This window comes from Medicago sativa, chromosome 2 (genome assembly GCF_051527215.1).
Source record: "Medicago sativa cultivar Bolivia chromosome 2, Bolivia_mono, whole genome shotgun sequence".
NCBI classification, from domain to species: domain Eukaryota; kingdom Viridiplantae; phylum Streptophyta; class Magnoliopsida; order Fabales; family Fabaceae; genus Medicago; species Medicago sativa.
In genome coordinates this window covers 36,167,835-36,192,839 of record NC_140750.1, presented here as the reverse complement: position 1 = coordinate 36,192,839, position 25,005 = coordinate 36,167,835, and the positions used below count along the sequence as shown (strand labels likewise).

Genomic DNA, 25,005 nt, shown 5'->3' with positions numbered 1-25,005 from the left:
AAAAAATTATGATTTTCTGGAAAAACTAATTTTTTTTTTTTGAAAATACGCCTATAGCGAAAATTGCGCTAATAGCGAAATTACTCCAGAGGATTTCGCTAATAGCGAACCTGGGGCGAAATTTTCAGTTTTTCTGAAACCTGTCATTTCGTCTCTAGGGTCAGTAGTAGCTATTGGGGGTTGTTTTCACAATGTTTTATGTAACAAACACTCGCTATAACATCAAGTATCGAATGCACGTCACACCCTATGATTTCTAAGGAAGAAAATGCATGGACAAGTATTAACGGAATCAATCCGGTTTAAGGCAACATTAGAAGTTAATGCGGCAAGAGTTGACGAAGAGCTTGGGTCAAAAAGTTTTAAGGTTCCGGCATATGAATGGATAAAGTGGATACACGTGCATGAGATGGAAGGTAAGTGGTAAGGAATTATGTAAAGTCGCAAGATTTTCAAATTTAAGGAAGTTATGAGTACCCCCGGATCTATGTTTTGCTTAATTGAATTGCTAAAGCCCGTTAAGATATTGAATTCAAAAGTTTACAAGATTTTAGAAAGGTAGACACATATGGGTGATTGGAGTTGATGTTTATAGATTTTAAAATGGAATTTTTTTGTAGGTACCGGTTGTTACGACTCACATAGAGTGGGCTAAACTCACCGTAACTAAGGTTGGATAACACAGTTGTGTTGTCAACTTATTCCGTGATTTTAGAGTAACGACTGGGGCCAAATTTATTACGTTTTTATATAAAGAGAAACCATCAACGCCAATGACCCGTGTGTTAAATTATGATGTTTTCTTAAAGAAAGAAATTAACGAGCAAGCATTAATTTGATTACGTAAAACATAGTATGCGAGAATACAAGGATGCAATGAAGTATGATCAAGAAAAGTATGTATGAATTATGATAAGTCTACTATGGGAATTCAAGATTTCTCAGAAACAAGTTTATGTATGATAAGTGTATGTCATGAGGTGAACTCAACCAGTGAGAATATAAGGTCTATTCCCAAGTAAAGTATTATGGTAATGTGACAAGTCTACCATGAGATTCAATCTTGCAAGGTATTGTGAGGTGCATGTTTATGGCAATGGTTGCCATATGAAGAGTTCAAGAAGATGATGCTCATTTGGGAAAATTAGTGTGAAGTTTCAGTCGTCTCAAGGGATTAGGATATTGGTTAAAGCCAACTGGTGGGAATCAGAGTGGCGCAACGAGAGTTAATAAAGTTCAGACAGTAATCATGGAATATGGAATGTGATAGTAAGAGCCTTCGTTAGAAGCACTATGGGACAAGCGAGAAGTTCTCAAAATGTTAAGTAGGAAAGGAGACTTATGTAATCAGTCATGAAAAGGGATAAGGTATGTGGATGTGACTTCAACTAAGTATGACAAGGAAGGCTAGAGACACAACAAATAAAGAATATGTACTATGATAAGGAAGATGCATGTAAGAGTATGTGCTATGACAAGAGAAATACATGTAAGAGCGGAAGAATGCCTTTTTGTGACTCAAAGTAGGTATTGAATTATTAAAGTGTGGAACCGGATCTGATGTTTTGAAACTTCAAGTTTATTGTTCTTAGAATGAGATAATGATGTGAGGATCAAGGATCCTATAAGATATATGTTATGCATTTATGTGAGTCTCCAAGATATGTATGTAAGACAAGAAAGAATAAGAAAGAAGTTACTTTTGAAGTTCAAGAATTTCATTATGAATGGAGATATAAACCATGAGTTATGTGTGACACCCTAAATCCCAATTAATAATTATTGCTATTATTTAATTAAAAATAGAGTTTGATTCGCAGCGGAAAGTGTCAAATAAAAACTTCTCTAATGATATAGGAATTCTTCCACAAAATTTAGGATATCACATTGACTCATAACAAACATAATTCATATTTCACTTCATTAAAAATTATAGTAATAATAACATCGAATCTTTTTCTTTTGAAAATATTTCATTTTACATCATAGACAATGGTTTTCTTGCACAAAATTAAATAAGTAAGCATATCCCTTTTCCCGTGTCACTATCAGAGCGGTGCTTTTCCCCAAGATAACCGACGACACAAGACAAGTCCTCACGAAAGGCATGCACTTGACTCCAAGACTCATAACCTATATAACTACGGTTTCGCAACCGCAGGGCCAAGCCAGCAAACACAAACAGCGAAGGGGTGAGTTCCGAGAACATGTAATAGTATAAAAAAAATGAGAAGAACACGTAAGAAATTAAGTCAAAGTCGTTTCACATCACAACATAATATTCATAACCTTGAAGAATATACTATATCATCTCAATCTATATTAGTAGAAAATATCATTACAACTTAAGAACCAAAAAAAAAACTTCACAAACACAATGTCACAATTCAATTCCAACTAGTCACAACACATGTAGTCACCAATAACCATCTTCATAAGAACATCAACAAATAATCACCTTCATCGTCTCACACAATTACATTAATAGACATCACAAAGTAATTCGTTAAAACATCACAACTTAACAACTTGACTCGACAACACGACTCAACTTGACAATGCACTCTTAACAACTTAACAACTTAAATCATCGTGAAACTTCTTGATATGCAAATGCATGTGGTACCAATCAACTACAAAAATGAGCATAATAGGCTCTTCAACGTGTGAGCACAAAGGCTGCCGGGCCTAAAGCCCCCAACTTTAATGAGCACAAAGGCTGCCGGGCCTAAAGCCCCCAGCTTTAATGAGCACAAAGGCTGCCGGGCCTAAAGCCCCCAACTTTAATGAGTATGCAAGGGACTCAACTCCTACAACTTAGACATCTTGAACTTCTTAAACAACTTATATGATTCCAATAAATTGGACGACTTCTTACGACTTCACAACTTAGACCGACGCTTACAACTTTATGACATTAATGGTCAACAGCATCAAACGACAAACATCAACATCTTAAACATCGCGTCAATATAAGCATCATAAATAACACATATTTAAATCACACATCTTCCAAATAGCACTTCATTATATAACACATCTTTAAATAACATCATTATCAAATACACATCATTAAATAGCACTTCAGTTATACATCATCAATTAACACATCATTTTCACATCATCAAATAATTCACAAATTACACTTAGTCAAATAATACATCAACTATACTTCTTAAATATCACATCTTTAAATCATATACATCTTCAAATATCACATAGTCAAATAATATATTTCATTTACACATCTTAAAATAATACATTTAGCACTATGGTATCCAAGACACATCTATAAGGAGAATAAATCTTATTTCAACACATTCAGAGATAGTAAGAATAATTTCAATTATTATCTCTATAAAATCACTTAAAAAAATAAATTATTATTTATACTAGGCATACGGCACCACTACAATTCCAACTTCTAATACATAACATCACATCTATATCAATCATTAAATAAGTCATCAATCTAAATAGTTGCAGCAAATCAAGCATAAACACTCACAAATTTATCCATGGCTTCAAATACCACATACTCACATAATTTAAATCAAGCAACACCTTAATAATGTTTCTAATTCTTCTTTTAACCTCCCACAACGAAATTTGCACATTAATTAATTATTCTCTCAAAGGGCTACAACCGTCGGGGTGAGCCCCGAATGAACTTTGGGAAATACGGCTTTCCCGTTCATCCCAATTAATTTACACTCATGATCTCGAACTCTTCTCTCTCACCCCATACCTGGTTTGACGATCCCTTGTGTCACAAGGAAAATAATTAGAACTCAGCAACCGCGAAAGAACTCAGCAACCACCGAAAGTAGCAGTGCACAACCAATAATTTAAATAGCTTGCGGACAGGATCATATAGTCAACGAAATACGGCGTCGTGGGGAAATCTGAACTAGGGAGAAAATATATGTCAACTTGCAAATTGTCTCTCGTAATTTAAGGACAATAGGTAGGCAATTGTACTGGAATTTGGGTATTGACTATGTTGATAATTGAGTGAAAAGAAGCGGCGGTACAAGAAGAAAAGGAATTAGGTTTTTATATGCTAGGGATCCATATATGTATATATACACACGAAGGAATATAGAATTTGGGTGAAGCGTGACAACCACTTCACTCCTTTGGCTCACGTTTTATTTTAGTTTTTTCTATTTTTTTTTATTGGCAGCATAAATCATCAATATTTTTATATAATAAAACCATTGATAACCATCGTATTATTATACTAATGATTATATTGGTTCAAAAACTTATATTCTAAAGAAATTTATTTATAGAAAATTAGTTTTGTATCATAATCTAATTAATTAGTAAGGAAACGCATATAAAATGTTCACACCAAATATACACACATAGAAAGAAAGTTAATCACACAAATATTATGTTATTCATATATACTCATACTTATAAATATTAATAACAATTTTGGGGTGTTACAACTCTACCCCCCTTAAAAGAATTTCGTCCTCGAAATTCAGCACACAAGAGAAAATAGATTTAACTATGGCTTAAATATCTTAAACTACAAAATATTTCAAACACTAACTCATCATAAGCCTCAACACCAAACTTAAACAACTAAATTCATGACAGCAGACCCCGAGTAGATGAAAATAAGAGCTGCCAACCCATCATAGTTCTACTCATAACAAGCATGCATTATTACTCAAACATAAAATATCTAGAGATTCTACTCTCATACAATTCATCCAAGCATGTATTATAGTTTCTTTTTTAGCTGCAAAGTATTATAAAATCTACCAAGAGATACTGCAGTTGCCTTCTAAACATGATCTAAAAAAAAATTAAATATTTATCCTTACTACAAGTCCACGTCACATATATCCTTTGTTTGTACAACAAGCAAAATAAACTTCTCGTATCAAAAAGAAAAATTACTTTATGTACTAAAACTATTAAAATCAAAGTTTGGTTTGGGACACAATATTCAAAATATGATGTGAGTCACAAGTTTTGAAAACAACAAAATTTATTCACATAGCGAAAGTCAGAGTCCTAGCAACTAACACATAACGAATTCCACACAAAATAAATTAGTGCAAGAGTAGCATTCATAATTTCTTATAAAGCAGGAAGACACTTTTAAATTTAGTGTTAGTTGAATAAATATTCAAAACATAGAATCTAGATAAACAAACAAAAGTGAAAGAATACGTAACTAAAAAAAAAACTAGGGGGGACGCTTTTCATTCTCTATAATTTCTTCACAGTTTAGATAAATAATTAACTCCCCCAACAACGCAAAAAAGAATTACTCTAAATCATTTAGATTATTCAATATAACATCTTGTAGCCTAATCTCCAATAACACTTTTGATCCCAAAGCACAGCAAGAAAAAGAATAATAATAAAACATCACGAAGTAGAAAGAAAAATCACATGGTTTTTTTTTTTTTTTAACACCAAAAATATTATCAAGCTAACTCTACAGGATAAGATGAGCAAGAGCTTAAAGCAAGAACATAACCTACGTAATCATAGGTTACTAAAGCAAGAACACAACTTGTATAATCATAGGTTACATTAAAACCAAAACTTAAGTAAAACGTTCGGTCTAATGCACTGTAAATCCAAGAGGCACACCAAAATATCACAGACAACGAAGAAGACAAAGTCAGTCAAATCCAGTTACAGAAATAAGTCATTCTCACATAAACGATTTCTTGTTTAGGTACTAATAACGCAAGAGCAATTTTTCTTTTCTTTTCTTTTTGACTCAACTCAAATAGGCCAAATTTCTTTCTTTGTTTTTTTTTTTGAGGTTCAGTATGCCTGCAGCCTGCCTATCTAACATAGTTCTTCTATCTTTGAAAGAAGGAAAATTAAAATCAAAATTACTTCAGTATTCTTCTGTTATCAATAACTCCCAACCCCTCCAAAAAGTAACTCCTAACCATTTGTCAACAAAAAAATAAATATAAAATAAATATAAAAAAACATCTAAATAAATAATTCAAACATTTAGAGGCAGCAAACATGGCTATAACATTCACAAGCACCGTAAAGCATAAATAAATAAATAAAGTTAGACATATGAAGGAATAATCATTTCTAAAAATCTTGAAAACCAGTCATGGGCAATGATTAATGTTTGGAAGGTTTAAGTCACACCATCATCGTCATATCTCACAAACATAAAAGAACTCGAAACAAACAAAGGGAAAACAGTTAAAAAAAATAATTAACAAGGACCCACACAACCACAACAGACACATGACGGACGCATAGCCCAACCCACGTGGTCTGATTGGATAGACCTGCTCTGATACCACTATGTGACACCCTAAATCCCAATTAATAATTATTGCTATTATTTAATTAAAAATAGAGTTTGATTCGCAGCGGAAAGTGTCAAATAAAAACTTCTCTAATGATATAGGAATTCTTCCACAAAATTTAGGATATCACATTGACTCATAACAAACATAATTCATATTTCACTTCATTAAAAATTATAGTAATAATAACATCGAATCTTTTTCTTTTGAAAATATTTCATTTTACATCATAGACAATGGTTTTCTTGCACAAAATTAAATAAGTAAGCATATCCCTTTTCCCGTGTCACTATCAGAGCGGTGCTTTTCCCCAAGATAACCGACGACACAAGACAAGTCCTCACGAAAGGCATGCACTTGACTCCAAGACTCATAACCTATATAACTACGGTTTCGCAACCGCAGGGCCAAGCCAGCAAACACAAACAGCGAAGGGGTGAGTTCCGAGAACATGTAATAGTATAAAAAAAATGAGAAGAACACGTAAGAAATTAAGTCAAAGTCGTTTCACATCACAACATAATATTCATAACCTTGAAGAATATACTATATCATCTCAATCTATATTAGTAGAAAATATCATTACAACTTAAGAACCAAAAAAAAAACTTCACAAACACAATGTCACAATTCAATTCCAACTAGTCACAACACATGTAGTCACCAATAACCATCTTCATAAGAACATCAACAAATAATCACCTTCATCGTCTCACACAATTACATTAATAGACATCACAAAGTAATTCGTTAAAACATCACAACTTAACAACTTGACTCGACAACACGACTCAACTTGACAATGCACTCTTAACAACTTAACAACTTAAATCATCGTGAAACTTCTTGATATGCAAATGCATGTGGTACCAATCAACTACAAAAATGAGCATAATAGGCTCTTCAACGTGTGAGCACAAAGGCTGCCGGGCCTAAAGCCCCCAACTTTAATGAGCACAAAGGCTGCCGGGCCTAAAGCCCCCAGCTTTAATGAGCACAAAGGCTGCCGGGCCTAAAGCCCCCAACTTTAATGAGTATGCAAGGGACTCAACTCCTACAACTTAGACATCTTGAACTTCTTAAACAACTTATATGATTCCAATAAATTGGACGACTTCTTACGACTTCACAACTTAGACCGACGCTTACAACTTTATGACATTAATGGTCAACAGCATCAAACGACAAACATCAACATCTTAAACATCGCGTCAATATAAGCATCATAAATAACACATATTTAAATCACACATCTTCCAAATAGCACTTCATTATATAACACATCTTTAAATAGCATCATTATCAAATACACATCATTAAATAGCACTTCAGTTATACATCATCAATTAACACATCATTTTCACATCATCAAATAATTCACAAATTACACTTAGTCAAATAATACATCAACTATACTTCTTAAATATCACATCTTTAAATCATATACATCTTCAAATATCACATAGTCAAATAATATATTTCATTTACACATCTTAAAATAATACATTTAGCACTATGGTATCCAAGACACATCTATAAGGAGAATAAATCTTATTTCAACACATTCAGAGATAGTAAGAATAATTTCAATTATTATCTCTATAAAATCACTTAAAAAAATAAATTATTATTTATACTAGGCATACGGCACCACTACAATTCCAACTTCTAATACATAACATCACATCTATATCAATCATTAAATAAGTCATCAATCTAAATAGTTGCAGCAAATCAAGCATAAACACTCACAAATTTATCCATGGCTTCAAATACCACATACTCACATAATTTAAATCAAGCAACACCTTAATAATGTTTCTAATTCTTCTTTTAACCTCCCACAACGAAATTTGCACATTAATTAATTATTCTCTCAAAGGGCTACAACCGTCGCGGTGAGCCCCGAATGAACTTTGGGAAATACGGCTTTCCCGTTCATCCCAATTAATTTACACTCATGATCTCGAACTCTTCTCTCTCACCCCATACCTGGTTTGACGATCCCTTGTGTCACAAGGAAAATAATTAGAACTCAGCAACCGCGAAAGAACTCAGCAACCACCGAAAGTAGCAGTGCACAACCAATAATTTAAATAGCTTGCGGACAGGATCATATAGTCAACGAAATACGGCGTCGTGGGGAAATCTGAACTAGGGAGAAAATATATGTCAACTTGCAAATTGTCTCTCGTAATTTAAGGACAATAGGTAGGCAATTGTACTGGAATTTGGGTATTGACTATGTTGATAATTGAGTGAAAAGAAGCGGCGGTACAAGAAGAAAAGGAATTAGGTTTTTATATGCTAGGGATCCATATATGTATATATACACACGAAGGAATATAGAATTTGGGTGAAGCGTGACAACCACTTCACTCCTTTGGCTCACGTTTTATTTTATTTTTTTCTATTTTTTTTTATTGGCAGCATAAATCATCAATATTTTTATATAATAAAACCATTGATAACCATCGTATTATTATACTAATGATTATATTGGTTCAAAAACTTATATTCTAAAGAAATTTATTTATAGAAAATTAGTTTTGTATCATAATCTAATTAATTAGTAAGGAAACGCATATAAAATGTTCACACCAAATATACACACATAGAAAGAAAGTTAATCACACAAATATTATGTTATTCATATATACTCATACTTATAAATATTAATAACAATTTTGGGGTGTTACATTATGCACGAGGAAGTGCATACTCTCCTATGTCGAACTTGTTAAATGATCATGATACTTGTTACGAAGATTTCCAATTATGATTTATAACTTTTAAAGTTAAAATGGGTAGTAAGGGACTTTGGAACGATGATTATTTTAAAAATATGATTTCGTAATGTTTTCTTTTAGGTTATACAATTATTCGTTCCAAGGACCCAAATACCAAAGTTTAGAAAATTTTCTTAATCAAGATGTAAGAATAAGTATCGTTATTATCTCACAAGATGCGACACATGAGAGTATGTAGGGTACCATGTGAGGTAAGATTTGATGAATGTTATATGTATAGGTGTAATTAATTTCACCTCCCTACGACGAGTTATACGAGTCATTCATGAATTTGGGTGCAATAAGAATGGTAATTAAGATCAAGAAGGCTATGATTAGTTATATGTGGATTAAGGAACGAGATGAGGACATGAAGCGATAAACCCTTCGGATAGATATGAATGGAAAAATGCTTGACTCAGACCATATATGATAAGTTTTGTCATGATGATTGGTAGTCGATCTCTAAATTTCGAGGACGAAATTTTTTTAAGGGGGTAGAATGTAATATCCCGCCTGACAGTATCGGTATATTAACCGTTGACCGTGTCAGATGAATTTAATTTATGGAAAAGTAAGTTAATGGAAAATATTTTATGACATGTCAGCATAATACGGATAAAGTATCAGTGTCGGATTTAAACACGTTCAAGGCAAGGGCATAATGGTAATTTCACGGAAAAGGATATTTATATGTTTTTGGGTGGAAAATATCTCATTTTCCCTTATCCTTTCTCTCTCTAGGTTTTGTTTGTGATTTTGCTCTCCCTTCTCTCTTCTTTCACGCCACCATTTTCTCTCTTCTCCACCAATCCTTCTCTAATACTCCTTCCTTGGCAAGCATATTCTTTTGTTCTCTCAAGATTTATTAAGTTTATGGAAGGTGGGTTTTGGTTTAATCCTCTCCTTTTTCTCTCTAGAAAACTCATACCACCTCTTTCTCTCTTTATCATCAACCTTTCAAGTTGTTTAGATGATGGACCAAGCAAGGATGCTAGCAATTTATTTGTAAGCAAGAAACAACAACGATTTGGAGGTGAAGTTTTGAAGTCATCTTAGGAATGGAATCAAGAATTAGGGTTTTGAATATGTGTTTGAGGATGATATTGGGAGCATGGTTTTGAGCATGTTAAGGTGTCTTAATTTGCAAGGAATAACAACAAGATTGGCTTGGTTTAAACAAAGAAAGCAAAAGGAGCAAGGAGCTAGGGTTTGGTTTGTTGATGCTTAGGAGCTTTTGGGAATCAAGTGCAATCATGCTTGGTGAGTTTCTTAGATAGTTCCCACCTTGGGATCATGTGTTTAAGCTTGCAATGAAAACTATATAATTTTTCTAGGGTTTAAGTGTAGAAAGTTACCCCTTTTCATGCCATGCATCTTTATACTTGTGAATACTTGTTTAATGGTTGTTTTACAAGTTTCATATGACTTCTAGCACCACAATATGTCTTGGGATGTTTTGTATTGAGGTTTTTGGGTTAAAAACACCATTTTTGCAGGTCTGGACTGTCATAACTCGCAACGGCGAGTAATTACTCGCCATGGCAAGCAAACACCACCGAAAGAGGTGTTTACTTGCCATGAACTCGCAGTGGCGAGTAAGTAACTCGCAGTGGCGAGTAGGTGAACTCGCAGTGGCGAGTAACATGGGTGGCAGCCCCTGTTTGCCACTTCAGGCCCCTTTCACCTCCGTTCGGTCCAGTCTTCTTCGAGCATTCTTTTACAGTAATAAACCCCTCAATACATGATTCCAAGGCATGGTCTTTAAAATGTTCTCTTGGTCATTCAATAAGTATTTGTAGTGTATAATTAAGCATGGCGTAAAAGAATTATGGCATGAGTTTAACGGGTAGCAAGCAATAGCTAAAGCGGGAATAACTAGAGCCTCGACATAGTAGTCGAGAACTAGAACGATAGCAAGAATCACTAGGGTGATTAGGAGCGAAGTATGTTATCTTCGCACATGATTATGATAGGCATAACAAGCATCTAGTCATGGATTGATAAGTTATTTCTCTCCGCCACGTTATGAACAAGTAAGAGTTTACCACTAATCGGTTCGATTAATGTTCCGAGGTAAACAAGCAAGTATGTACATGTTTAACTTATGTATACGACAAGACTATGACTTAATAAGTGTAGGTGGCATGTCTCTTGCTATCCACATCAGGGGGATACAAGGGGTTCTCATGATGAGAACGATTCAAGCTGTAAGGGACCCGCATGTCACCGAGTAATCAAGACGTAGGTGTTCGTGTCTCTTGTTATCCACGCTAGGGGGATACGGGAGGTTCTCGACCTAAGGGGAACGGTTTAAGCCGCAAGGGACCCGCACGACACCGAGGGAGTCCGATGTACGTACATCGGTCATGTATGGGATTGATCTCGGGGTTACTCCACCCGGGACTATCCGTAAAATGAATCAAGATAATAATTGTTTGTTCAACGCTAACCTATATGAATGAACTTAGATATGTTATGCATGATTATGTTATGTTTATGTTTATGTTCATGATTAAGTTAAGAGCAAGAGCATTAGATGCTACAAGTCAAGAGCAAGTTATGAATATGATACCGATGACGATCTTAGGTTTCCCCTAATAGTCCGATTTAGAATCGTGCCATGATTATGTTATGTTAGGCCTCGATAAGTAGAACGTATTCTTGGCAATGCGGTTTTAGATTCCCTCTCGACCGCCATGACACGTATAGGAAGTTAAGCCTATAACAAGTTAAGTTATAATTATGACGGCTCTAGTATGCAAGTCCCCACACACGTATAATCAACCGGCAGGTTGTAATGTAGACACGTGGTGACCGTATGTTTCCCCTTGAGGTTGCCTATAGCCTAGGATTTAGGGGAACTCACTGAGACATTATGTCTCATCCCAATCCTTATTTGTTTCAGATAAGCAGGATGTTTATGCACGATCGGAGCCGGATGGAAATTACTTCAAGGGTTCGTTCGTAAAGCTGCAGGGCGATATGAACATTAAGGATGTAATTTTTATGTATGGATGAATGTATTGTATTATGATTTATACGAACGTGACTTGATGTAAATATTATTTATTCGGGAAAAATTTTATGTTGTATATTTTAATGTATCCAGTACTAATATTAACGCACGTGCCAGACTTTCTAGATTCGTCTGGTATGGGTGTTACAGACAGTGCCTTTTTTACTCTAAAACCCGTCCTGCTCTCTAAGTAACCTGATTGCATTTCGTGGCCTTTTTCAAACCGTTTTCAATCAAAACCTTTGCACAACATGTCCTGAGATTTCTAGTTCGGTCTCACTTGTAATAATCAGAACTAGCCCGTAGTTTACCGAAAACACCTATAAACAGGGAGTTGAACACTAGTAACATTTTTTGCTTACAAGCTCACAAGCACACAACACAACCACTAGGCTACCACTTGTAAAAAAAAAAAAAAACCTGTAGGTTACCAAAACTTAGTGACAACGTACATTTAACATCACAAATATATATGATATCTACTCTTCCCCCGGCACTTTTTGCTTGCGCACAACATGATTTCCTGTTATACCCCTGCGTGAGTTAAGTCACGCTGCGTGACTTAACTCACGCACCTTATAAGCGTGACTTAAGTCACGCACCACTGGCATGTGCGCGAGTTAACTCACGCACGTTGGCCGGTGGTCAGAGCTGAAGAACAAACGTTTTTTGGTCTTTGGTCAGTTTTGCAACATTCAACCTACCCGTTTTTTACCCTTTATACACGTTTTTTTGACCACATTAATGGTATTTACAACCTATACTACCATTCCCACCTATAAATACCCCTCCATACTTCCCTATTTCCTCACACCATATCACTTTCCATCCCTCCTCACTCTCTCCCTCTATTTCTCTTCTTTTTTTTTCTTTCTTCAACAGTCTCTTTGGAGGCAAAAATTATCAAACTTCTTCGGGGCAAAATAGTGAGTAGCCGACTTGGGGAAGTGATCAACCCTTGGGATAAGTTGAAATCTTCTTTTTTTACCCCAGAAACTTTTTACCGTGGGTAAAAAGAATCTCCTTGGGGTATAAAAAGAACCAGATTTAAATTTAGCCCAAGAGTTGATAATGTATTTTCCCCAAGAAGGCTGCTCACTATTTTAACCTAAGAAGATTGATCACTTTTTACCCCAAGAAGGAGAAAATAAGTAGATTTAGTGAATTCGAATAAATTATTGTATCAATTATTGTATTATATGAATTCTATTAATAAAATGAGATATTGTTATATGCCTCAATTTTGTTCATTCCTTTTTATTTATATTTGCATTTATTTTCTAATTTTGTATTTAATGAATAAATATTAATTTAGTTCATTTCCTTTTATTTATATTTGTATTTATTTAATGAATAAAATCGAATCAATATTTATTTTAAGTTCATAAATACATTAGAATAAAGTAAATACGTAAATAAATTAATTTTAATAAATAAATTAGAATAAAGTGAACAAATAAATTAGAAAATAAGTAAATTAGAATAAAGTAAAAAAAATAAATTAGAATAAAGTAAATAAAATAATTTGAATATAGTAAATAAACTAAAAAAAAGTGAGTTAAGTCACTATGCGTGACTTAAGTCACACAAGGTAACTTAACTGACACAATTTTTTATACTTGCGTTAGTTAACTAACATAGGGGTAGTTTGGGTATTTCAGCTGGGCGCGAGCGAAACTTGCTAGTTAAAGAGTAGAAATCAATATATATTCCAATAGTTAAAGAGTAGAAATCAATATATATTCCAATATTTTGGACCTCTTACACAAAAATATATTTTAAGACCTCTATAAATTAGAGGCTCAGCTCCATATAACTATTTGTGCCCTCTCAAAAACGCCCCTGCTCTATCCCATACATGTGCGAAGCGGGTGTGGTTATGGTGCATAAGTAGATCCTTATGCACCGTGCATAATTGCTTTCTACACCCAACATAATTGCTTTCTACACCCCAAGTGAAAGCTTAATTCTAATAAGTCCTGCATAAGTCCAGCCCATTAACATCTAGTCCAACAAAAACAATTTAACCTTTCTACACCCCCGTAGCCGGAAACCACCGTCGGGACCTTTCACTATCGCCGGAAACACACCGCCAGAAACTCATCATCACCACCACTGCTGGAACTCCGATCGAATCTCCGATCAATCTCAGATCGAATTCATCATCTCCGTTCGAATCCGCCTCCTTCGCCGTCCTTCGTCTCCGATCGAATTCGTCATCTCCGATCAATCTCAGATCGAATCTGCCTCATTCGCCATCTTTCATCTCCGATCAATCTCAGATCGAATTCATCATCTCCGTTCGAACTCGTCATCTTCATCTCCAATCAGAAGCTTTATTTTGCTTTGATTGAGACCAGCGCACTGACTTTTTCTTGAATTAATAATGCAGTATATAATGATATCCAAGTGGTTTCTTATAGGTTGATTACATCATTGGTTGATAAAGTCACTTCTACTAATAATGTACCGAAATAATGATTATTTTGTATGAATCTGAGGTTAATTGTGTTTTGCAGGATGATGAAAGCCTAAGGAGGTGGAAGGAGAAGCTTTTGGGTTCCTTGGAAGTGATTTAGATGGTTTGTTTAAGGACTTATCCTTGTTTGTTTGCACTGTATAACAATAACGATTTGCGCTTGGGTTTATTTAAGTTGTTTTTTCCTTTGATAGGTCAATTGGATCCTGATGTAAAATTCCACTCCATTGGAATTATGTCTGAGGATTTTGGTGAAATAGTTACACCGTTACCTGTGGAAGAAAATCAGAATGGTCGTACGCTATTCACTCTAAGGGAGGGATCTCACTATCATCGCTGCAAATTCGAAATCAACATCATCACCACCGCATTTTCATCAGCATCATCTTCATCTTCCGCCGCCGCAAGCATCTTCCACCGCCGTAAGCATCTTCCACCGCTGCAAGCATCTTCCACCATAACCGCATCTTCAACAAAAAAGCAAAATGATGAAAACAAAACAGGTTTGAACTTATCTTTTGCTTTTAATTTCGAATTGGGGAAAATCAAGTAATTACAATGAGTTTTGAAAGTGTTTCTGTGAGTTAGAAATGGTTTTTGTTTAATTTGGAAATTAATTGCATATGTGTAACCCTAAATTGGCATTTTAATTTTGAATTGGGAAAAATATAGTCAAATAAATGGTTTCAGAGTGTTTAAATGTGCTTATTATAGTATGTTTTGTTTAAAATTTATGCCAAAACCAATATGTTGTGTAAATGGTTTTTGGAAGTTTTACTCTGAAACCATTTTGCTGTGGAAATGGTTTCAGAGTGTCTCTTGAAAAATGGTTAAATTTATCGGTTAAATTTATCGCTCTTTTTACTTTTGTCACTCACAAATACAATATTTGAAAGGATCTAGCTGCAAGTTTCTGATCATGTGCTTGTGATTTTGTTTTGGTCAGCACATGAATTTATTGTCTTAGATTTATTGAAAATCCAATGGCACATGATCCAACTCAACAGTTGGATATCATATAAACTGAGATCAAATGTTTTTCTTTCAATGCTTTTGCCGATGCACTAGGATCATATAAACTGAGATCATATAAACTGAGATCAAATGGCCGATGCACTGCTTTACTTTCAATGCTTTTGCCGCATTTCAATTACTTGCTCCATCCTTATGAAGCCTGACACTAATATGTTTGGTTTTATTGTATGTGCATATGAATTATTTGAATATTACAAAAAATTCATTATTGTTATTTTTGTTAGGAAAAAATACACAAGAGCCAGAAATATAAGTGAAAATAAGATGTAATATGGACATAGAGATTTAGAAGCCATACACCACAATGCACTTTGTTAGAACTTTGTTAAACTCTAAAAACTATGCTAAAACCATTGTGCTGTGGAAATGGTTTTGGTGAGTTGTACTCCAAAACCATTAGATGTATTTAATGGTTTTCTTTGATCATGCAGGTGAAAAAAACTAAAAAGCTAGAGTCATTGTCATCATTCAGTTTTGGGCTAACACAAATGGATGAGGAGGAAAGGAATGACACAGCTTCATCATCTGATGGTAGTAAAAAGAAGAAGCAGAAAACAAGAAAGTCCAAGGGTAAAGAAAAGAAGCATCAAATAAAGAAACAGCAACATGTTGCACAAGATTCTGATGAAGGAAGTTCAGATGATGAAGAATTGATTCAAAAGCTAGCACGTTAATGTTTTTTTTATTGAATTTCTGGATTTCTAAATTAGTGTTAAGTTTCTTGTTAATGTTTGTATCAAGTTTATGAATTTCTGGATTTGTATAAAGTTTATGGTGAAACAAACTTAGGGGTATGGAATACTGAAACCATAAGTATGGTTTAATGGTTTTGATAGTTAGGTGTGTCTTTTTATAGTATCTATCATATTATACTATTCATCTTATTTAATTTTTGGCCCAATAATGTTCAATTTAATTTAATTTTACTAAAATTAGGGGCATGGAATACTGAAACCATAAGTACGGTTAAATGGTTTTGATAGTGTTCTATGTGAAACAAAAATAACTGCCTAATGGTTTTAAATCAAAATTATTAATTTGTTTTAAACAATTTATCTTCTAGAAAAAGAAAACATACTTTTGCTTTATTTTATGTTTGTTTTTCGTGTTAAACCTCTCGAGTTTCTACGAAAAGTGACATAATCAGTTGGTTGTGTCTTTTTATAGTATCTATCATAGTATACCGTTCATTTTATTTAATTTTTGGTTTCACATACATGACTATCAAAACCATTAAACCATACTTATGGTTTCCTAAAATCGAGCCACTGGTGATAACTAAAACCATTAAACAATTAGTTTGGTTTCGCAATTAAACTGATTCATATCAAGTCTTAGATTCTAAACCAAACAAAGAAATTGTTAAAAACAGTTCCAAAGCAAATCAACGCTCTGAAACCATTTCCACAGCAAAATGGTTTCAGAGTAAAACTTGCTAAAACCATTTACACAGCATATTGGTTTTCAGAGTATTTTCTATATGATTTTTAAACAAAACATACTATAATAAGAAACAAATCAACAGTATGAAACAATTTCCTGAAATTAAACTATTTGAGTTGATTTTCCAGAAATTAAACCAATTCGAAATTAAACATTATGAAACCATTTTCAGAAATTAAGCAGATGTCAGAGGAAAGCTTATTGGAGAAGCTCAAACGAATGGGTGCAGATGTCAGAGGAAAATGCAGAGAAACAATTGACAAGATCATCCTCATGGTTTCCCAGTTTATATCAAAATTGAAGGAATGGGCCTCCAAAACAAAATTCCAGGCTAAAGAATTCGGAGAAGCTGCCATCTCAAAGGCAGGCAAGTCAGCCAACGAGTTACAACATAATGCGTCGAATTTGGATTAATCTATTCACGAATTACAATAAACAAATGAGAAAATTAGAAAAAAATTAATCTATTCATTTCCATCAGAGTCATCATCAAATATGTACAGGTATGGAATCACAGTAGTGCGATCAACCAATTCATTTTGAAAAACATCAGTGTTTTCCCCTGGTGAGCTCCATCCTAATCGTTGAATATAAACCGCATCATAAGCTTCAGTATTCAATCCTGAAAAATCTGTCGGTTCTTACTCCCAGAAAAGGCCTAGCTGATTCAGAGACTGACATCATGAACTCCTCCTGTTTCTTTTCAGATTCTTTTATGTGAGACTTCTGCTCTCTGATAGAGATTAGAGAATTAACAGTAACAAGAACATCACTTTTTTTCATATTCATATAATGTTATACGATTATATCAACTTAAAATGTGTGAAGAAACTTACCTTGTCCATAACGTTTTAACCACACCAAAGATATGGTGCACAATTATGTCCACATCCTCCTCCTATAGATTAAGCAAAATGAGGTATGAGTCAAGAAAAAGTAGTATTCATGGTTAACAAATCGAGATCCATATTGTGAATCAAATCTTATCATGAATTGAAGATACATTACTAATAAAAATATAATATTTTTAGTAAAAACAAGCGACATAGCTAAATTGTAAGCTTACATATCATATACAAATCTCAACAACTTAAGATTCAAGTCATAAATCAAATGACAAATGAAAAGTCGTTGACTATACAACGTCAACAACAACAAAAACAGTGGCAGATTACAGTAAACTAGTTTTTGGTAGTGATTCATTGTAAAGAATCGAGATTTATCAGGATTCAATATGAGATTCAAATCCAAAATATATATACGCTAGGAATTCACATCGATTGGATTCAATTTTGTATCAAAAGTTACTAATAACCTTGGTACTCAGTGTAGTCAAGGTCGAATGCTGGGTCACAGGATTGTATGATCTTACGTGCCACGGCTCCTCAACCGTGCTGCAATTTCACAAAGGTTTGTTTTTGCAGATTTTGTGGTCAGGATAGAGAGTTTGCTACCAGGATCGTGTAAAAGAAATGAGTTGGGCTGGCCATTGGAGTTGTTTCTATGGAATATGTCTTTTGAGCTGCTTATAAGTTATTTTGTTCATGTATTATATAATTTTTATGTGTTACGACCCTGTCTTACAAATCGTGTTACGACCCTCGTGTTTATGATCTTTCAACAGCCTGTCGCTCCTCTTAAAATCACATGTTTGACTACATTGGTGGTACCAGTTATGAAGAAAAAAAATGCAATCACTAATAATTAGGCACATGCATACAGTAGTACCCAAGAAAATGCAACATAATGTAAATCCACATAGTATATAACTGGTTAGGATGTGAACAATTTACGCTGACATGAAAGCAAATACACTACAAGCCACTAATCTGACAAATTAACTAACCTGGGTAAGAGCTTAAATTTCCCGTCTTAACCAAGTTTGAAGCCAGTTGTTTTGCTGATTATACTTACGAGATTTCCAATATTGTGATGCATTGAATATATCTTCCACGCAACCTACTCAACAAAGGTAGAAATAAAGCATACAGTTAAAAAAAAGTACATCAAATATTCCATACAAATCAAATGATGCAGACACCAGTAAGAAATTAGTTAAATGCTTTGTTCAAGTTTGAATCAATATGCCAAAACCAATATACTGTGTAAATGGTTTTTTCAAGTTTTACTCTGAAACCATTTTGCTGTGGAAATGGTTTCAGAGTGTAGATTTGCAAATTCAAGGGTCGTTTTGGAATATTGATAATGTGAGGGAGTTGATCGTTACAGCCCAACAATTTCAATGGTGAATATGGTTATTTACTATTTTATTCAATTATGCTTTCCCTGTTTTGATGAGCTAGAATAATTGCTTGGGCAGACAGGAGCGGATCCAGGACCAATGTTTTGGTGTGGCTAAAATAATATTATAAAAAAATTGCACAATAAAATTAAAGACTATTTATTATTTCACCCAAAATAACAATGTTAATATTCTCATTTTATGACATTAAAAGAATATGGTGGTTCCATATTACATCTACATCTTTTTCTTTTCTCTTTTTTCCAATGTTTTAAAGACTACACTTGTGATTGACCCAACAAGGGTACTATGGTCAACCAAGTTTCTCATTCTTCTTGATTGTGAACAAAATGATGGCTTCTCCTTCTATCTTCTTGGTTGCTTCTGTTCATATGCCATCTCACCTCTCTCTGTCTCATTGGCTTTCTATTCATGGTCTTCATATGTAAAAGAAAATTGAGAAAAATCTAGTGTAACTCGTTGTTACATTGGTCTCTGACACAGCCGAAAACCCAATTAAACCATCCACTCTTCACTCCTTTAGTCACATTAGTCCCTAATGTTAACACAGTAAAAAGCGTTGACATAGCAACTTAGAATTTCTAATGGCTTGTTGATTTGTACAATGACCAAAAGAAAACTACAAATATTCATTATTCTTCTTCATTGTTTTTCAACATGTCGCTTCCCTTCTTAATTATTTCCTCTCCACATCACCGAGTTTTATCGTTATGCTTTTAAATGTAACTCGTAATTTGGGAGCTTTTCTGCATCAATGAACTCGTAATTTGGGAGCTTGTTAAATGTGACTCCATCAGTAACTATCGTAAATATTTTGCATTTTCTTCAAGTCAATACGCATACAACACGGCTCACTTATTCCCTTCTTCGTTTTTGCTTTCTCAATCACCACCATCACCTTGGAAAACCCTTCCAAGAATTCAAACTCAACCAATAACCAATCATCCACTATTTAGTAACAGGAAATTTCCTACGGTAAAGACAGAAGTTAGGGAATGACTGAGAGGGCGGAAGAGAGACTTGGAGTATAGGAGGCACAAGGAGGTTTTTAGTTTTATATCATTTTGGTCAATATACACGTCAACAAGCCATTTGGTTTTCACGTTGCCACATAAGCCTTCTGTACCCTCAATTTCTCTCCCTCATTTCATCATTCTCTATCCTCTGATGGCAGAGAAAATTTTGTTACCAAATTGTGGGTGGTTAGTTGTTGGTCGAAGTTCAATCCTTGGAAGGGTTCTCCATGATGATGACGGTGATTGAGAAATAAAAAACAAATGGAATGGGTGAGTTGTGTTGTATGAGTATTGCCTAGAAGAAAATGTGAAATATTTATGATAATAATTGAAGGAGTCACATTTAACAAACTCCTAATTACAAGTTCATTGATGCCATAAGCCATATAAACCCTTGACAGGCGCATCAACCGAGCAATATAAAAGATTGGTGCAAAAATCAATAACCAACTAAGAAATATCTGCATTGCAGAGCATATGGAACACATAAATGATTTGTTTGAGCATGACGGTCCAATGGCTGAAATCGACAAATATTGAAGTTTTAAATGGAACCCATGAACGGGGAAAAATCAATATAATTTGAAATTGTTGATTTCTTTTATAAAAATTGTTAAAGGGAACAATGTGGGACGAACAGAGTTGATAACCCTACAACCCTAGATCTCAGTCGCGGAATTAGCCCATGAATTCCAAACAATGTGAGAGAAGTTGTATGAGATTGAGATGGAACATCTAAATGGGTCAAAGAAAATACGAGATTTTGTAACATGCATTTGTGAAGAATCATTTATTTAAGGTTGTGTGGATTACAACGAAAAGGGAAAAAAAAGAAGAATTGTTACCTAAAGGATGGAGAATAATTAAATTAACATATGAAATTCACCTCTTTCTGAATTTTCTCGAGAATGAGAAATGAAAAACTAAAATTGTAATTGAATGTAATAGAAAAGAATGAAGTTTCTATGAATGTAGAGAAGTAATCAAATGAGGCGGCGTGATGATGCACATCAGGGAAGTTTTTGTTTCAAGATTAAGTTCATGGCTACTTGCAACCACAACGAAATAGAATCATATTAATAAGACTTGGTGATGTGTGAGAGGAAAGAATGAAGAAGGGAAGCAATGATCCCTTTCATATCATCTATCACCACATATGGCAGCGCATTACACTTCTCTCGAAGAAACAATTGGTTGTAAAGAGCACAATTGTGTTAACTAGAGTACTATTTACCTTTTCACTTTGAAACATTGCATAAAAACTCAAGCAACAGTTATGCAGCAATGTGGTTATCACTTATCACACTAGATCACTAACAAAATGACAAAAGGAATAAAAACTGCACACAATGTGATTCAAATTTCAATGATAGCTAAAAAACTCTAATCAAACCTGAAGTTTTAGCAGATCAGGATTTGTCCCGTCCACGATATCTACATGCCCATTTATCCGGAACTGCTCCCAGGAATCTGTGAAATACCAACATATCTAACCACAAGAACCGTCTCAAATTATAAACCACTTAGCATTTTGTATGTTTGTTTTTATAAAAGAGCGCATCATGGAATAATTACCTCAGCAGAGGAGCAAAGCTTGAGCTCTTCAATCTGTATTACAAACAAGGCAATAGATAATTAACTTTTCAATGAAAATCTTAATCATGACCCCTAATTAAGGAGTTAAATTGACGAAATCTAATTAGAAATTACCTTACGAGTGCGTGTATCAGTGTTAATTAGGATGTTATCAGTGTTATCTTGAAATCCTCTGAAAATGACAGTGCGGTTCGAAGGTTTTCCATTGGTTCCTACGGTTGCCTGAAACAAAAATGAAAAAAAAAAGTGAAAATGAATTAAAAATAAATAAAGAAGAAGAAGAAGAAGAAGAAGAAGAAGAAGAAGAAGAAACAAAGAGTTAGTTACAAACAAGTTGCATGTACGAATGTCACTGGACTAAGAGCAAAAGTGAAATTCGTGCAACCTAACCGGAAAACCCACGACGGAGCGGCGAGCAAGAGTGAAATTCGTGGCAAGCAAGGGTGGAATTCGTGAAACTTCTCCGGTGAAATCACGCCGGAAAAACCACCGTCATTCACCACCGGTTTCTACGAACAAATCAGTTCAAGCAAATTGTGAAGTCGCGCTGGTGAAATCACGCCGGAAAAAGTCAGGCCGTGCGAGCTAAATTGTGTGCTTCTGCGATCAAAATGTGAGGTGTGGGTGTGTGAGTTGAGAACCGTAGGATTATTACAAGTGTCCAATTAATCTGATGGTTGTGGAGTCCTTATGCATGATGCATAAGTTATGGCTTATGCACCATAACTTTTGCCGTGCGAAGCAGCAGATTTTGAGCATGAACATCAATGATATATGGCTATACTATTATTTTTCTTTTGACTTTTTAAAATTTGAATAACTAAAGCTGAAAATATTCTATTTTCTAAGTAATTTCTTCGAAGTATCTTCAAGGTGCAATAATCCACGGAACTAGCATTTTTATCTTCTTTTTTTTGGGTCAATAGCACTCTTATTCTACCTCCACACCAACTACTAGATCTATGGAAAATAGCACTGAATAAAACAAAGTGATTAAAAGTCAAATAATTATTTTTTAATCTAAAATTAATTTTTTATTTCTTAACTAGTACTATTGAGACAAAGTTAACATAACCTACACTACCAAAAAAAAAAAAAAAGTTAACATAACCTGAAAAGGAAAATGCTAAGAAAAAGTTAAAGAGCTAGCTATACTGCAGTTTGTTACGTGAACAGTAAAAAGTATTGGTTATATATACAAACCCAACCCAAACACTACTACCTCAACTCTAAGTATGTTTGGATGAGAAAAGAAAGTGAAAGGAAAGATAGTAAGAGGAAAGATTGTTAAAGGAAAGAAAGTAGAGGGAAAGTGAGAAGAAAGTGAGAGGATTTTTATGGTTGTTTGGAATGAGTGAAAGTAAATAGAAAGTGAAAGGAAAGAATGAGCTATATTTAATTAATGACATTTATACCTTTATATATTTTTTTTATCTATTATACGATATCAATCTAATATAAAAAATTATTTTATTGTAGCATATGTATATATATTAACCATTTGCATGAAATTTTTCCGGTACGTGCACATATATTTTTTTGAAAAGACAGTACGTACAAATATACAAATATTATATTATAATCTCAGTTAATATATATTATATAAAATGGTTTTGGGTTTTTCTCCCCTAGAAAAAGTTTCGGGTTTTGTGTATTTTCAACAAATATATGTTTTCTGTGGTCTTTCTCATCAATTTGAAGAGGATAGAGAGAGGATTGCTTTTTGACGTGGGACCCATGAAAAAGCTTCTTTCCTACCTTGTTTATAATCAAACCAAACGATGGAAACACTTTCTTTCTATAACCTTTCTTTCCTGGTAGGTTTCCTTCCTTTGTTCCAAACAATGCCTAAAGGTCTAGTTATATTACATATGCACAGATTATTTGTGTCATGTCTTATCACTTATTCGTGCTAGTTTTGTTTCTGGCAGTTATCTCTCTTACTAATGGTCGCAATTACAGTCCACCAATTACATCCCACCTCGTACAAAGTCCTCCAATACGGGTCCCAGGCACACCTCATATACAGTACCCTCGAAGGCCATCTCGACCACCTCCATAAGATGTAAGAATTAAGAACGCACAGCAGCAAAGAAGTGTATTGTTATACTCTAATCTTAATTAATTAGTATCTTGTATTTATGTTTGGTTGGTCATTATTTTATATATTGTGGTTTAGCCTTGTTTCTTGTGGTTTAGCATTTGTTTAAAATAAATCATCCGCAACAAATTAAAGGCAATATATTATGTATCGTTGAAATATTTTACACTTGTTTATTGTATCATTTATGTTTGTGTTTTTTTAAGAAGCAAAACTAGTCCACCTAAATTTATATTGGAAAGAATCAACATGTGATACCTTAAGAGGAGTACACTTCAATGTCTCATGTCAACATAAGGGAATATACTAGTAAAAAAATAAAAAATAAAAAAATAGGCATTGACTAGAGACCGAACCCTATGTGAGAAAGCATGTTGAGAAGTGAGATGAAAATTCCGCAACAACACAACACATCTTCATCTTGTACTTCATAGTGACAACTTCTGAAGCGCCAATCCTAAAAGATTTCAACCAAAATAGCGTTTTGTTTGCTCAAAATGCACTTTCTTTAAACATGATTTTGAAAAAGTGATTATGCAAACACGATTCTCAAAAATTGGTTCCAAACGCACTGTCGTCCAACATCAGTTTTCGTTGCATAACAATGATTCTTCAAAACTAAAAATTGGAACACAATTACATCCAAACGCTTCTACCTAACTCGAAAAAGGGTGAGATATGCTTATAATGCAGTTTGTCATCGAAAAAAATGGGAATAACTTTAGTGTTAAAGGGTTTTAGCAAAGGATAATAATATGCATATGGTGGCTTGAAAAGGCTTTATGTACCAATAAAAAACACCTCAACGTGTGTAATTGTAAAGAACAATCAGCTATAGAGAATGAATGCAATTCTTGAAACTGAACACATGGAGGGATGCTCACATATGAAAAAAAATAGTAAACAATGAATATATATTTTAGATCAAATTCTCGCAACAATGATTT

General features: G+C 34.1%; 1 protein-coding gene and 3 long non-coding RNA genes across 4 annotated transcripts; 1 reads left to right on the top strand and 3 right to left on the bottom strand.

Annotated features, from left to right (window-relative positions):
- Positions 1-1,887: 1,887 nt before the first annotated feature.
- Positions 1,888-4,132, bottom strand: LOC146946589 (uncharacterized). Its single transcript, XR_015026769.1, has 2 exons — positions 3,749-4,132; positions 1,888-2,141 (listed from the first exon to the last, which is right to left on the bottom strand). It is a non-coding gene; the product is annotated as an uncharacterized LOC146946589 (long non-coding RNA).
- Positions 4,133-5,774: 1,642 nt separating this feature from the next.
- Positions 5,775-8,693, bottom strand: LOC146946588 (uncharacterized). The gene is made up of 2 exons (XR_015026768.1): positions 8,310-8,693; positions 5,775-6,702 (listed from the first exon to the last, which is right to left on the bottom strand). It is a non-coding gene; the product is annotated as an uncharacterized LOC146946588 (long non-coding RNA).
- Positions 8,694-10,261: 1,568 nt separating this feature from the next.
- On the top strand, positions 10,262-12,209 carry LOC146946587 (uncharacterized). Its single transcript, XR_015028261.1, has 2 exons — positions 10,262-10,369; positions 12,015-12,209. It is a non-coding gene; the product is annotated as an uncharacterized LOC146946587 (long non-coding RNA).
- A 5,129-nt stretch (positions 12,210-17,338) lies between these two features.
- On the bottom strand, positions 17,339-24,002 carry LOC146946586 (uncharacterized). Its single transcript, XM_085748262.1, has 8 exons — positions 23,932-24,002; positions 22,348-22,447; positions 22,072-22,179; positions 21,937-21,969; positions 21,755-21,850; positions 18,929-19,041; positions 17,919-17,980; positions 17,339-17,815 (listed from the first exon to the last, which is right to left on the bottom strand). Exons 1-6 carry the CDS (start codon positions 24,000-24,002, stop codon positions 18,955-18,957), a joined length of 495 nt encoding a protein of 164 aa, XP_085604388.1. The 3' UTR covers positions 17,339-17,815; positions 17,919-17,980; positions 18,929-18,954.
- Between the last annotated feature and the right edge of the window lie 1,003 nt (positions 24,003-25,005).

Excerpts from the sequence above, each read along its gene's own strand:
- LOC146946586 (XM_085748262.1), bottom strand. The coding sequence starts at position 24,002 with ATGGCCTTCGAGGGTACTGTATATGAGGTGTGCCTGGGACCCGTATTG. Across the intron at positions 21,851-21,936 it reads AGCTTTGCTCCTCTGCTGAG|ATATGTTGGTATTTCACAGA; the intron begins GTAATTATTCCA and ends TCTTGTGGTTAG. Across the intron at positions 19,042-21,754 it reads CTGATCTGCTAAAACTTCAG|GTTGCGTGGAAGATATATTC; the intron begins GTTTGATTAGAG and ends TTTGTTGAGTAG.